The 12,975-nt window shown below is 35.0% G+C and overlaps 2 protein-coding genes across 2 annotated transcripts; one reads left to right on the top strand and one right to left on the bottom strand.

The window, feature by feature from the left end:
- Positions 1-5,272: 5,272 nt before the first annotated feature.
- Positions 5,273-6,499, top strand: LOC106318858 (uncharacterized protein At4g08330, chloroplastic). Its single transcript, XM_013757010.1, has 2 exons — positions 5,273-5,582; positions 5,847-6,499. Exons 1-2 carry the CDS (start codon positions 5,476-5,478, stop codon positions 6,226-6,228), a joined length of 489 nt encoding a protein of 162 aa, XP_013612464.1. The 5' UTR covers positions 5,273-5,475; the 3' UTR covers positions 6,229-6,499.
- On the bottom strand, positions 6,447-8,673 carry LOC106318849 (small glutamine-rich tetratricopeptide repeat-containing protein). The gene is made up of 9 exons (XM_013756998.1): positions 8,568-8,673; positions 8,208-8,423; positions 8,003-8,139; positions 7,853-7,919; positions 7,644-7,743; positions 7,353-7,516; positions 7,156-7,202; positions 7,010-7,057; positions 6,447-6,924 (listed from the first exon to the last, which is right to left on the bottom strand). Exons 1-9 carry the CDS (start codon positions 8,638-8,640, stop codon positions 6,598-6,600), a joined length of 1,179 nt encoding a protein of 392 aa, XP_013612452.1. The 5' UTR covers positions 8,641-8,673; the 3' UTR covers positions 6,447-6,597.
- Between the last annotated feature and the right edge of the window lie 4,302 nt (positions 8,674-12,975).

Here is a 12,975-nt window from a genome sequence, read left to right as displayed (position 1 = left end):
AATCGATGTAAACTCCTCGTAAACATTACATGGAGCTTACATCGAATGTTTACGAGTGATTAACATCGAAATATTTACGAGGGTTTTACATCAAAATGTTTACAAGTGATTTACAACGAAAGTATTTACGTGTACTTTACATCGAAAGTATTTACGTGTGCTTTACATCGAAATCATTACGTGGGCTTTACCACGAAATCTTACGTGTCGTTTACGACGAAACCTCCGTTACGACGGACGTTTAACAACGAAACGTCTTTCGAGGTTAATTCGTCGTAACACCCCATTTACGACGAATTTATAACGAATAGTGCCCTCGTAAAAAATATGTTTTCTTGTAGTGTTTTACGAAATAGCGGAAACCAATCGTATAGTCGAGACAACTATGGTGTTATGTTAAATGTTATCGTTTTATACGATTAATTCGAATTCATACGAGAAAACAAGTCGAGACAACTATGGGTAAAAACCTAACACCGACCGGTTCTTTGCCGACGGCAAAAATCATTTCGGTCAACCTTTCTTCTGGAGGAAAGGGATGAAGTAGTTTGGAACCAGAGATAAGTTAAATGTGTTATCCGGTGTTTGCACTAAAGTGAAAGTAGTGTTGGATACGGTTCCAAAGAACTTCATCATTATTACAGAAGCGTGCATGAATGGATAACAGAGGGTGTGTTAGCTCTATGTCTGCACATGTATGTGTGGTCGAGTAGGGTTAATATTGGTAATACAAAATAATATAAATTCCCCCCCCAAAAAATCAGTCAATGTCAAATGCCGAAAAGTACAGTCATAAATACCTTTGATACAAAAAATTAAAATAGAATATATATTATTAAAACCGAAGTATTTTTTGGTATTGTTTGGAAACTTGGATTGTAGACTTTTAATTTTTTTTAACTGTTGTTTGGACACAAGGTTAGCAAGAGAAAACGTTTTCTTTGCTTCTTTCAGTAATGTCCTTTTCGTAATTTCATTGTCGCACAGCTTAAACCAAAATCGAAATCAATAACATGCACATTATCGGTTAACTTACCCAGTAAATATCCTAACCAACTGGTTGAATTAACCAAACTATGAAAACAACAAATATTCGTGAGAATATGTTAATAAAAAGAGAGTTTGAATTAATTGGTAGACATAATAGGCTAGATTCTCGGTTGCAATCTTGAAATATATTATTACCTTAATTTTCAAAACTAAACTTTCATCCCAAGTCTTTTTTTTTCTCCGAGCTATATATGTTTCCACATCTCTTATATTGCTTCTTAATCTCCTTAAAAGCCATCGAATGCCTCCATAATTAGGTACCTAAATCATCGCAAACAATATATATAAATATTTATACCACGATCCAACATATTTTGAGGTATACAAATTGTAATTTCACGAAAATAATTATATGTCAAAAACTAATCTACTGTGATTTTGTATGAATCTAACATTCCAATTTAGATTTTTATTAGTTAATATATTGATGTATTTCGGAAGAGAAAAGGGAATATACCCAAATATCTATACCATACAATCAATAAATATTTTAATGGTTAGATTTCCCTTGTGATATTTAATGTGCCCAACAATTTTCGTAACCATATATATTGAGATCCCTCTGCAACTCAATTTCTTCATTCTTATCCCATCACCAAAAAAAAAGTCACAAACAAGAAAGTATCACGAGTTGTAACCTGCTTAAGGATGTCAAACCTTACAAAACCGGGTGGAGAATACGTGTGAAGATGTGTTAGAGTAATTTATAAGACCTGACTTAGAAATTTTGTTGTTATTGCAAATTTCAGTTCCTCAAGAAAGTGGAGTTTATTTTAAGAATTCTTGAACACTGTTGTTATTAATAAGATGGATGTTCTTTTATTGTTATTGATTTATTTATCAACAATCATAATTATGCATTTCTTTATGTTTTCATTACTACATCAAACACAATCATTCAAGTCAATCAAAAAATGGAACAATCAAGCGTAAGGCAAATAAAAAGTACAGGCCATCAGCAATCACGCGTACATCTACCACAATCCTAAAGGACAAGATTTTTCTATTATTGTATGAACTAATCATTTTTCAATTATACTAACCTTGGTTTTGTCCGCAAGGTTTGCAATAATATTTGGTATTTGAGCTTCTCCCTTAAATGATCTTTCTTCTCCAACATCTAGAATTCTTATCAATCACACCTACATAACCTGAAAGCATACTAAAACAAAGAATAAAAAAGATTGATTGTTGAACATGTAGTAGTCAAACATGACAGTTATTTTTCTCAAATAATTACTAAACAAAAGTGAAGATACACTACCTGATATGCGAGACAAGTTTTTTACTCTTTTCCTTTGTCTGTTTCAGTCGCTTTTTTTCTTCACTATGTGTCTCATATGCAACCGTGTAATCAGTCAATAAATAAAAGTTATTACATTCCCGGAAGACACATAACAAGCCAAGTCAAAATCTAAACAAGGAAAATTAATGGAACAGATACAATATATTAATTTGGTTTGTAAATTATAGGCTTATCTAAGTGTAGCTTTAAATCAAATACATAACTTTTTGCAAAGGAATGCAAACTCATTAACCAATAAATCCTATCTCGACCATATTCTAAATAAGTTATACAACCAATGAATATTCAAAAAAAGAACGTAGAAAATAACAAGCAGAAAGTGTTAAAGAAAAACGGAAACCTAACTTTGCTTCTTCCATGTCGACCATATTCATCGCTGGTAACATAACAGGAATCAAGAGCACATCAATTTGATCAAATCATCTCCTTTTTCTTCTTTTCGGTACCTTGCAATGATTCCAATTTCTGGTCATCATATAATTGAATTTCGATGTATACAAAGACTGTAAATTAACAATGAATTTACCTATTACATCCGTTGAGAGATTGAAGATTCGTTCACAAATTTTGAAACACTTGGGTGATGGCCAATCTTCTATTAGAGATGACAGATCTAAGAAAGATTGGAAAAATGTTTAGGATTAAAAAAACCTAATCGTTTACAATGAAAATTGAATAAACAGAATATAAACAGTCTAACCTTTTATACAATAAATCGATGAACAAACTGGTGAACATGATTTCGTCTTTAGGATAAAAAAAACCTAATAGATTACAATGAAAATTGAATAAACAGAATATAAACAGTCTAACCTTTTATACAATAAATCGATGAACAAACTGGTGAACATGATTTCGTCTTTAGGATAAAAAAAACCTAATAGATTACAATGAAAATTGAATAAACAGAATATAAACAGTCTAACCTTTTATACAATAAATCGATGAACAAACTGGTGAACATGATTTCGTCTTTAGGATAAAAAAAACCTAATAGATTACAATGAAAATTGAATAAACAGAATATAAACAGTCTAACCTTTTATACAATAAATCGATGAACAAACTGGTGAACATGATTTCGTCTTTAGGATAAAAAAAACCTAATAGATTACAATGAAAATTGAATAAACAGAATATAAACAGTCTAACCTTTTATACAATAAATCGATGAACAAACTGGTGACCATGAATTTGTCTTCCTCATATTCAGTATTTGATTTTTTTTTTAAGTTATCATTATGAAGATTAGATAAAAGAGAGAGACACCGAAGGGTCGACAGAGAAGTTTAGGAGAAAGCAAAAATTATTTGACTTTTCTAAGTAACACGTTATTTTCCCTGAGTAATTAGTTAGACAAATCGACAGAAGGAAAAATATTAATATGGGCCAGCTTTTATGTATAATTTGGATAAATGATTACTAGCCCAATTCTGTAAATAATTGACATATTAATTCTTTTTTTATATAGTCTAGCCCAATTTTTAAATAATTGACATTTTAATTTTTTTTTTATAAAATAAGGTGAACTATAGTAAAATTTATTTAGCAATTTATGGTTGTTGTTTTTTTTGTGGTGAAAAGAAAAACAGAAACTGTAATATATAATATATATTATATAAAACAATATTATTTTCAAAAATAAAATATCATAAAATTAATAATAATTGATAAAAAAATACTACAAAAAATAAAATCATTTTTAAATAAATAAACAAAAAGCAAGAGGTTAATATATGAATATTACAACTACGTCAACTTGCATCAAGTTATAAAATTATAAATATACTATTATGTATAGATAAAAAAATATATTATCAAACATATATATTATAAAATAATATATTCTACTCTAAAATGTAGTTTACAAAACATAAAAATATACATGGACATTTTGTAAATCCAATGATTTATGAGTTTACGTTGAACAGAAATTAAATCTAACATCCGCGCGGGGGTGCAGATCAAAATCTAGTATATTATTAAAACTGAAGTACATTTTGACATTGTTTGGAAATATTGATAATAGTATAAATGAACACTATTTGGAAACATGGATAGGAATATAAAATAGAACCATAGTATCCTTTTAGTAATTTAATTAATATAATTACACTAGTAATTTTTTTATATTTCACTCAGTTTAACAATTTCATTAATTATATTACCTTAACAATTCACCACAACATTAATTATATTACCATAATAATAATAGTGCAGATTTTTATTTATTAGTTTATCAACATTAATTTTGTGCCAATTATAAAATCAAAAATATAAAAATAATTGGGTTTTGCATATGGTTAAACGTTTGGTTTAGTTTGTTTTACTAAATTTTTTTTTTATTTTAGTTTCAATCGGTGGAAAATTACGTAGCCAAAAATATAATTCAAAGACATATTTTTGTGAACAAAATAATAACTTAAATCAAAATAATAAAAAAATATTACATTTATTGTCACTTAATTTTTCACTTCATATAATTATTTTCCTAAATTAAAAACTTTTTATATTTCACTTAATTTAGTCAAACACATAGATTGCATCATTTTTATTAGTTTATAAAATCAGTTAGGGATGAACATTGGCTATCCATTTAAGTATGTGTTGTTCTTTTCGGGTATTGTTTTGTCTTTTAAATTAGACTCGTTTGAATATTATAAATTTATGTGTTGGTTTTGAGTTGGATCATTCTGAGCCTGAATGAGTTTGGTTATAATTTATAGGAATCTAAAAATATCTAAATAACAAATGTATCTAAAACAGGTTTGAATATTTGTACCAAAAATAATCATATTATCTGGTCTTTGAATACAGTTAATTATATTACAATTCATCTAATATATATAACACTAGTTACAAAAACAAATTACCAGTGGATAAAACTGTAACAACCAATACTGCTCCGGTCACCCTCAAGTTACATTTACAAGTTAGATACTGCTTCAATTCGATCGTTGCTAGAAAGTTGCGACCACGACATTGGTCGCGGAGGCGTGAAAAAGTTTTAACCGAATCAATCAAGTGGGAGGGACACGTTCTTCATCATCAACCTATTAATCAAACCCACTCTTCTCGGTCACGAAAGTCTTGGAAGCTTTCCCTGATTTCGAGCGACGATGGACAGATCGGCGTCGGTGGGTATCAAGGACGGCCGATTTGGTGGCAACCACTTGTATTCTCCATCATTTTCTTCTTCATCTTCCATGAGACATGTCAATTACAGGTAACAAGTATCTTTGTAGTTGAATCTTATGCTTTTTTTATTAGGGTTTCCATTGTTGATTGATTTGATCATAAAGCTCGTTTTGTTCTTCTCTCACTGGAACTGATGAAAAATGTTAATTAGTCCATAAATGCAATTATTTGTAGCTACGAACTTTTGTTTGATTGATTGTTGCATTGAAGTTTATGTTTAATATGGAACTCAATTTTCTTGTTGTTTTCTTATTTAAAGAGAAGGAACAAATGTCTTTTAACTTTCTTGTAGTTGTGGATCTTGTGGGTACGAGCTGAACTTGAGCTCCACCAATCGAATTACATCATCAATTGGATCAAAGTATGGGAAATCCATGAAGACTGGAATCATATCCTTCTTCAACATTGACGAGGGAAGATTCAGCCAGATTGATGAGTTCCAATGCATGCCACACTTCTCCAGATACTCTTTGGGTTTGTTCAGACGCAAGACTAAGCTTCTCTGTCGCCAATGTAATAACTATATCGGCAATGCTTCTTATGACAAGGCCCCTCCTGAGTACGCACTCGTAACACAAAACTCATCGCCCAGGAAGGGTGTCACTGACACTGTTACCAAGTATGATATCAGAATTCGTGCGCTTCAACCTTCTTCCGCTGTTGCTTCTCTGTGAGTGAGTGTGTTTCTTCTACAACTGTATATTGTAGAAATTCTTCAAAGTATCAGATTTAGATCTTCACGAAGCGCTTCTGTATCCGTACTGTTTTCATGAGGTGGGTTTGGCTTTTTCTTTCTTTCTCAAATTGTATAGTAATTCAACAATTTGCCTTTTTTTTTGTTTCTGAGAATTTTGAGGTTAAATATGAATTTCACTTGCTCATGTTCATCATGTATGTATACCAAAATCTTAGAACATCATTTTGTAATAACATCACTTCATTACATCAGTCTGCTGTTAAAATTCAAAACCTAAAAAAGTCTATGGAGCACAAACTGAGAAACCATATAATAACCTTAGAAACACACATGACTCTTTTAAGGTTTAATTTCCAGATGGTCTTCCATGTGCACCATTAGTACCTTGAGGATTGTTATTGTTGCCTTCCTGTGATCCTCCAAACATCTGCATCATTGATCGCAATGCACCTGAAAACTCTTCAGGCATTTGATCAGCAGCGCCAAGATCTATGTTGATGTTTCCGCCTACACGAATCTCAGGCTCATTTGTACCATTTCTGTTACCATCTCCTCCGTTCCCCGCCATGTTCATGAACATGCTCATCATATCAGGGTTTAAAGGCATTGAGAACTGAGAAGGTATTCCTTGCCCTCCCATTCCCGGGTCTTGATTACGTCCCGTGCTTGTATTCTGCTCTTCCAACCCCTCCCCACAAAACGTTAGTTCCTTTGGTTTCTTGTATTATTTCTACTAATCCATGCAAATAATAATTTACCTGATTACGTCTCTGTCGTTGTTCTTCTCTTAGTTTTTGTTCAGCCACCTATATTTTGCAAATACATCGATGTCTTCAGTCTCATTTAAGTTACAGAATGATCATATAATAAAAACAGAAACGTATATTAATAAAGTAAAACCGACCCTGATGTTTTCTTTGACAGATTCATTATGCGGATCCAACTCCAAAGCTGACATGAGTGGTGATGAAAAGGTTACACAGGAATAATGTAACAAAGGAAAGCTTTAGCACTTTTTCTAAAGCAATCGGCCCCTTTGAAAGAAAATAATATGCTAACTTGATAGAGAAGGCTGGATTCATTCTAAGAACACATAAATACCTTTCTTGAAGCCTTTCTCAATAGCATCAGCATACTTTCCTTGAGCATAATATGCTAACCCAAGGCGACTGTAAGCCTTACTATAGTTTGCATCTATCTCAATGGATTTAAGACAGTCCTTGATTGCTTCTGAGCACATGCTGATCTGGGTATATGCAGCAGCCCTGATATATAATTAATTCCTTTGAAAATTTTGGTGAAGTGAACATATATCTAAAAGCATGCTAAAAATCAGATTAAGCAGTAAACACAACCAGAGAGCTACGAAGTTAAGGCTTTTATATCACTCACCTGTTGCAGTAGAAAACAGCGTTTTCATCTGAGAGTGCAATCGCAAAAGAATACAGCTCGATTGCCTCCAGATACTGCTGGGACTGCATGGCCTTGTTACCTAAACAGAGGTAATAACTCCAGTGATTACGAAGAAATAGACGAGACAACATTTAGAAAAATAAAACTTCATGGTGTCTCTTTTAGGGAAGATCTAACATCACAAGTACCTTGGCACTTGAATGTTTCTGCCAAGCTTTTTGCATCAAATTTCTGGCATCCAGAACTTTCCATTTCCTGGATTATGTAGATAAAGAAAGATGTTTACCAATGGAAGCAAAAACATCAATAAAGTCAACAAGGAAACACCGAAAACCAACACTGATAGCATCATGAAATATCTTGGTTGCTTTCTCCAGCTGAGCAGGATCATCATCTCCGTTAGGCGTGGTATTGAAATACCGAACTTTCTCAAGCGCACCAAAGAATTGGCCAAATAGTTCATCTCTACAAGTTCCTGCAAAACAAGACAAGCTCAACAAGAGAATGATGAACTATGAACAAAAAAAGCAAACCATAACTGACCCTTAAAGAGAGGTTCTTTGCTTGCATCCACTGAGTTGGACAAGTCAGGACCTGATGAAGAACTAGACTCATCTACAGGAGAAGTGAAGATACTAACAAGCGAAACGGGTTTAGAGTTATAGTCCCTGGCAGAATCTGAAGTGATCTTAAATGCTTCCTTCATGCATTCTTTAGCAACCTCAAGCCCTTCCTCGTCAACACCAGGAGCAACTTGAACTAGCAATAAATACCACAAGAAAACAATTGAATCCCCAATTTCACGGAATCGCTTCTTTACGTCTTATCAAAGCCCTTCAAGAATTGTTCTGAAAACAAAAAAACCTATGGTGAATCTAGGTGGCAAGTGATGATGGTGATTACCGGAATCAAGAAAATCCAAGAAAGAATGCACAATTTTGCGGCAGACAGGAGACTCCGTCGTTAGTTTCGCCATTGGAGAGAAGAATCTTATATTTATTTCCTTTTCTCCTTTTACCCCCGATTTAGGTGTTGTCGAGGAAGGAAAAAAAAAAAAAAAAAAAAAAAAAAAAAAAAAAAAAAAAAAATCAGTTTTTTTTTTTTTTTTTTTGACCTCAAACGGCCATTCGATTACTCAAGCTTGAGGTGGTCTTGATAACCAGACCGGAATAGAACAACCAATGAAAAGTAGCTCCCTATGAAAGCTCCTAGAAGTCTTAGCTAAAAAAATCAGAAAACTGATTGCACAGACGTGGTACATGGGTGATTTTGAAATCCGGAAAACAAATCTGCAGCGTCTCTATCTTCTCCAGCTCTGTCGCAAATCTTGGCCACTTCTGGGATTCCTTTACCATTGCAATCAGCTCCTTACAGTCTGTTCCAAAGTTCTGGCATGGCGAGTGTTGAAGCATATTATCCATCGCCTAGCGCAGTGCTTCCACCTCAGAATGTAATGCTGATTCACATCGAGTGATGTTCCGTGTACCCATAAGTTGTATGTTCTCCCCATTATCAATCCAAGCCCATCCACATCCACTAAAGCGATCAGAAGCTGTCCAAGATCCATCTAGCAAGCAGATATTACCCAAGCTTAAGACTTGGTTTACATCATTATTGCTGTCCCGGACTTGTGGCGGTATCATCTCATTTGCGTTAAACCAGGCTTGGCATTCACTCTCTGCGTATCGAACGAGTTCCAAAGGGTCTCTATCTATACCCCTGAAAAGCTGTATATGTTCAACATTATAAATACAAATTAACGACATTAAATATATTTGGGGACAGAAAGATCAATACTTCACCACTAACAACACTACAAAGAGAAACCCGTATCCGTACGTAAATATGTATTATTAAATTTTTGTTATATGATAACATCATCTCAAGCACATCAAGTGTGATATATCCCGTATCCGTACGTAAAGAAACCGAAGCAGTCGTGGTACAATGTTTTAAAAGTGAATTCGAGGAGAATCATTTTAGGAGATGCATAATCGGAGGATGAATTCCAGTGTAATCTATCCTCGTCTTCTTCTGATGATGAAGGTGAAGAAACACCATACTAAAATGTTTTACCATAACTTATTAATTCATATACCTAAACTTATTATTTACTTTCTTATAATGTGTTGTTTGCTTCCTAATAATGTGTTTTTATGTTGTTAAGTGTTATACCCTAAATTGTTATATCCTTTGATCAAAAATAAATTGCTAGACCCTAAATTGTTATAAGCAAAGAACAAAAAGTAAATTTTGCTAGACTTTTGCCCCCTAAATTTTCCCAAGTCCTATCCAGACTTGACTGTGTATTGGCCATTTCTCGTGTAGTTCCAACAAAAAGTATCTCGACGGTGAGTAGAGCTTATAGCCATACTGCGGATGAGAGGTATATCATCAGGATGTACATAATCATCTAGTAATCCTACATCCCACTCCTTTCATTTCTGATTAATGATGTCACTGACTCTCATGTTTAGGTTCATCACAGGGGCTATAGGTCTAGCCGGTCTAGCAGGTGTCGTTGGAATCCACGGATCCTCCCACACCCTGACGTCGTAACCAGAGTGAATCTTCTGTCTGATTCCTAGCAGTAAAAGCTTCCTTGCTGCGGAGATGCTTGTCCACACATATGATGGGCTGCTAGTAGAGGTTTCCCTCAATGGCGAGATCATCCTATAATATCGCCCCCTTAATACTCGGGCAACCAGTGAATCAGGGTATTGGACCAGTCTCCATAATTGCTTTGCCAGTAGTGCTAAATTGAACTCATGAATTAGCCGAAAGCCAATACCGCCCTCTTCTTTGGGTAAACAAACCTTGTCCCATTTCGCCCAGTGTATCCCTCTTTTTGGAGGATTCGAGCTCCACCAAAATTGTGCAATGGCACTAGCGAGGTTTTCACAGATCTCCAATGGGAGCAGAAACGTTGACATAACGTATGTAGGAAGAGCTAGTAAAATGGATTTGATCATTAGTTCCTTTCCTCCTTTTGAAAGCCATCGACCACTCCATCCATTGACTCTGTGCATCAGATTATCCTTTAGAAATGCAAAAAGTTTACATTTAGAGCCACTAATATCCTCTGGGATCCCCAAATACTTTCCCATCCCTCCATCATAGTGTATTCCAAGTGTATCTTTAACCTCTTGTCGGGTGGCTGCATTAATCCTCTTACCAAAGAGTAAGGAAGACTTGTCAAAGTTTATACATTGGCCAGATGCTTTACCATATTTCCTCACTACTTTCATTACTTCTTCACATTCACGGGGCTCCGCCATACAGAAGAAAAGGCTATCATCAGCAAAGAGAAGGTGGGATACCGAAGGACATGCGCGTGTAATATGCATCTCTGTTATCTTCCCTTGGTTCTTTGCATGATTGAGAAGGCTAACGAGCGCTTCCGTGCACAGAATAAAAATGAAAGGAGACAAAGGATCTCCTTGACGCAGGCCTCTACCTGGAACAATATTTCCTCTTGGCTGCCCATTCATGAAAACTTTGTATTTGACCGACGTAATGCACCTCATAATCCAGGTGATCCATGTCTCAGAGAATCTCATCTTACGCATCACAGCTTCGATAAACGACCACTCCATCCTATCATATGCCTTACTCATATCTGTCTTGATGGCCATCCTCTTATTACGTCCACTCGGCTTTGTTCGTAGGGCATGAAACATCTCTTGAGCAATCATGATATTATCTGAAATCTTTCTTCCAGCAGCAAAGGCTGACTGGGTTTCTGATATCAAACCTGGCAAGACTTTCTTTAGTCTCTGGCATAAGACCTTCGAAACGATCTTGTAGCTAACATTGCACAAGCTTATGGGTCGGAACTGAGTCATATCATTAGGCTTAGTTGTTTTCGGGATAAGGCATATGTTTGTATCATTCAAACTATTGGCTACATGTCCTTCAAACAGGAATTTATTCACCATAAGAGTTAAAACCTGCTTGACTATATCCCAAAATTGTTGGTAAAAAAGCGCAGTCATCCCATCTGGTCCCGGTGCCTTATCTGGATGCATAGCAAAGAGAGCTAATTTAACCTCCCATTCTGAAACAGGAGCTGTGAGGCTGTCATTCATTGTTCCTGTAATCGTCGTAGGAACTTCAGGTAGCGCCTCTTCAATGTCTTCTGGTGTAGATGACTCAAAGATTTGTCGATAATAACTAGTAGCAATGGCTACCAGTCCTTCCTCATCCTCAACTATATTACCATTAACATCCAGAAGCTGCGTGATTTTGTTCCTTGCTCTCCTTTGCTTCGTTAAGGCATGAAAATATTTGGTATTTTTATCTCCCTCTCTCAGCCAAAACACTCTACTCTTTTGTTTCCAGAGCATTTCTTCTGCCTTAAGAGCATCAGATAGTTCCTTCAACGCTGCTGCAATTTCCTCCATCGTCGCATTGTCGTCTGCATATAAACCCTCAACTTTCTCCTTTAACTCCTCCACTAGCTTTGCCGAATTGATGTTGTGTTGTTTCCTCCACTCACTCAAAATCAGTTTTGTTATGAATTATTGTTTAGATGTCCATATAGATAGACCTAAACGTCAATGTTAACCTATAAATTATTGCGTAGATGTCCATATAGATAGACCTATAGGTCTATGTTACAGAAGGTTATAAACTTTAATGTTATATTCAAATATATATATGTATATAGGTATTATTGTCTATGAAATATAATAAAAATAACTAATTATCTTTTTTCTCTTGATTCACGATATGTTATCAAATACGCTTTAATCCTAACAGCCTAAAAAGAAGAAAGAAAAAACTGTAACTACCGAGAAATAAACTAAAGCCATATGTTGATGCGTTGGCATCTCCGATGATTTGTTAGATGTTTCCTGTAACGGCCCGATCCCCCGGCGTCCGACCGGGGTTATCGAAAGGGCGTTATGGACACGTGTCTACTCATTTAGACAACCCTACGTGTCCCGTTACTGGTCCCGAGAGCCGACGGGCGCATAACCTTCTTTGAAATACTGTCACACCCACATCCATATACTTCTACTTACAGTCCTGCGCACAGGGAAATGGAAATGGAGGAGTGAGCAACAAGTTACTCAGTGAAGTGGCTCTAGACCAGCATGCCCGCATGACACTCTATACTACTCTATGCGGGAACTAGGACTGACTAGCCACTACAATCAGGTAATGTATTTTTATCATTTCATACTGTCATCACTAATTGTCCACATTCAATTCCATACATTTCTAGCAACCTAGTGATCAATCATTACAATGAACTCACTCATTGCCACACACGTTAAACCCTAGACTTAACCGACTCATCATACCA

The sequence above is a fragment of the Brassica oleracea genome, chromosome C2 (assembly GCF_000695525.1).
Source record: "Brassica oleracea var. oleracea cultivar TO1000 chromosome C2, BOL, whole genome shotgun sequence".
NCBI classification, from domain to species: Eukaryota; Viridiplantae; Streptophyta; class Magnoliopsida; order Brassicales; family Brassicaceae; genus Brassica; species Brassica oleracea.
Note: the sequence above shows the minus strand (reverse complement) of the source record. Positions and strands in the feature narration are given on the sequence as shown.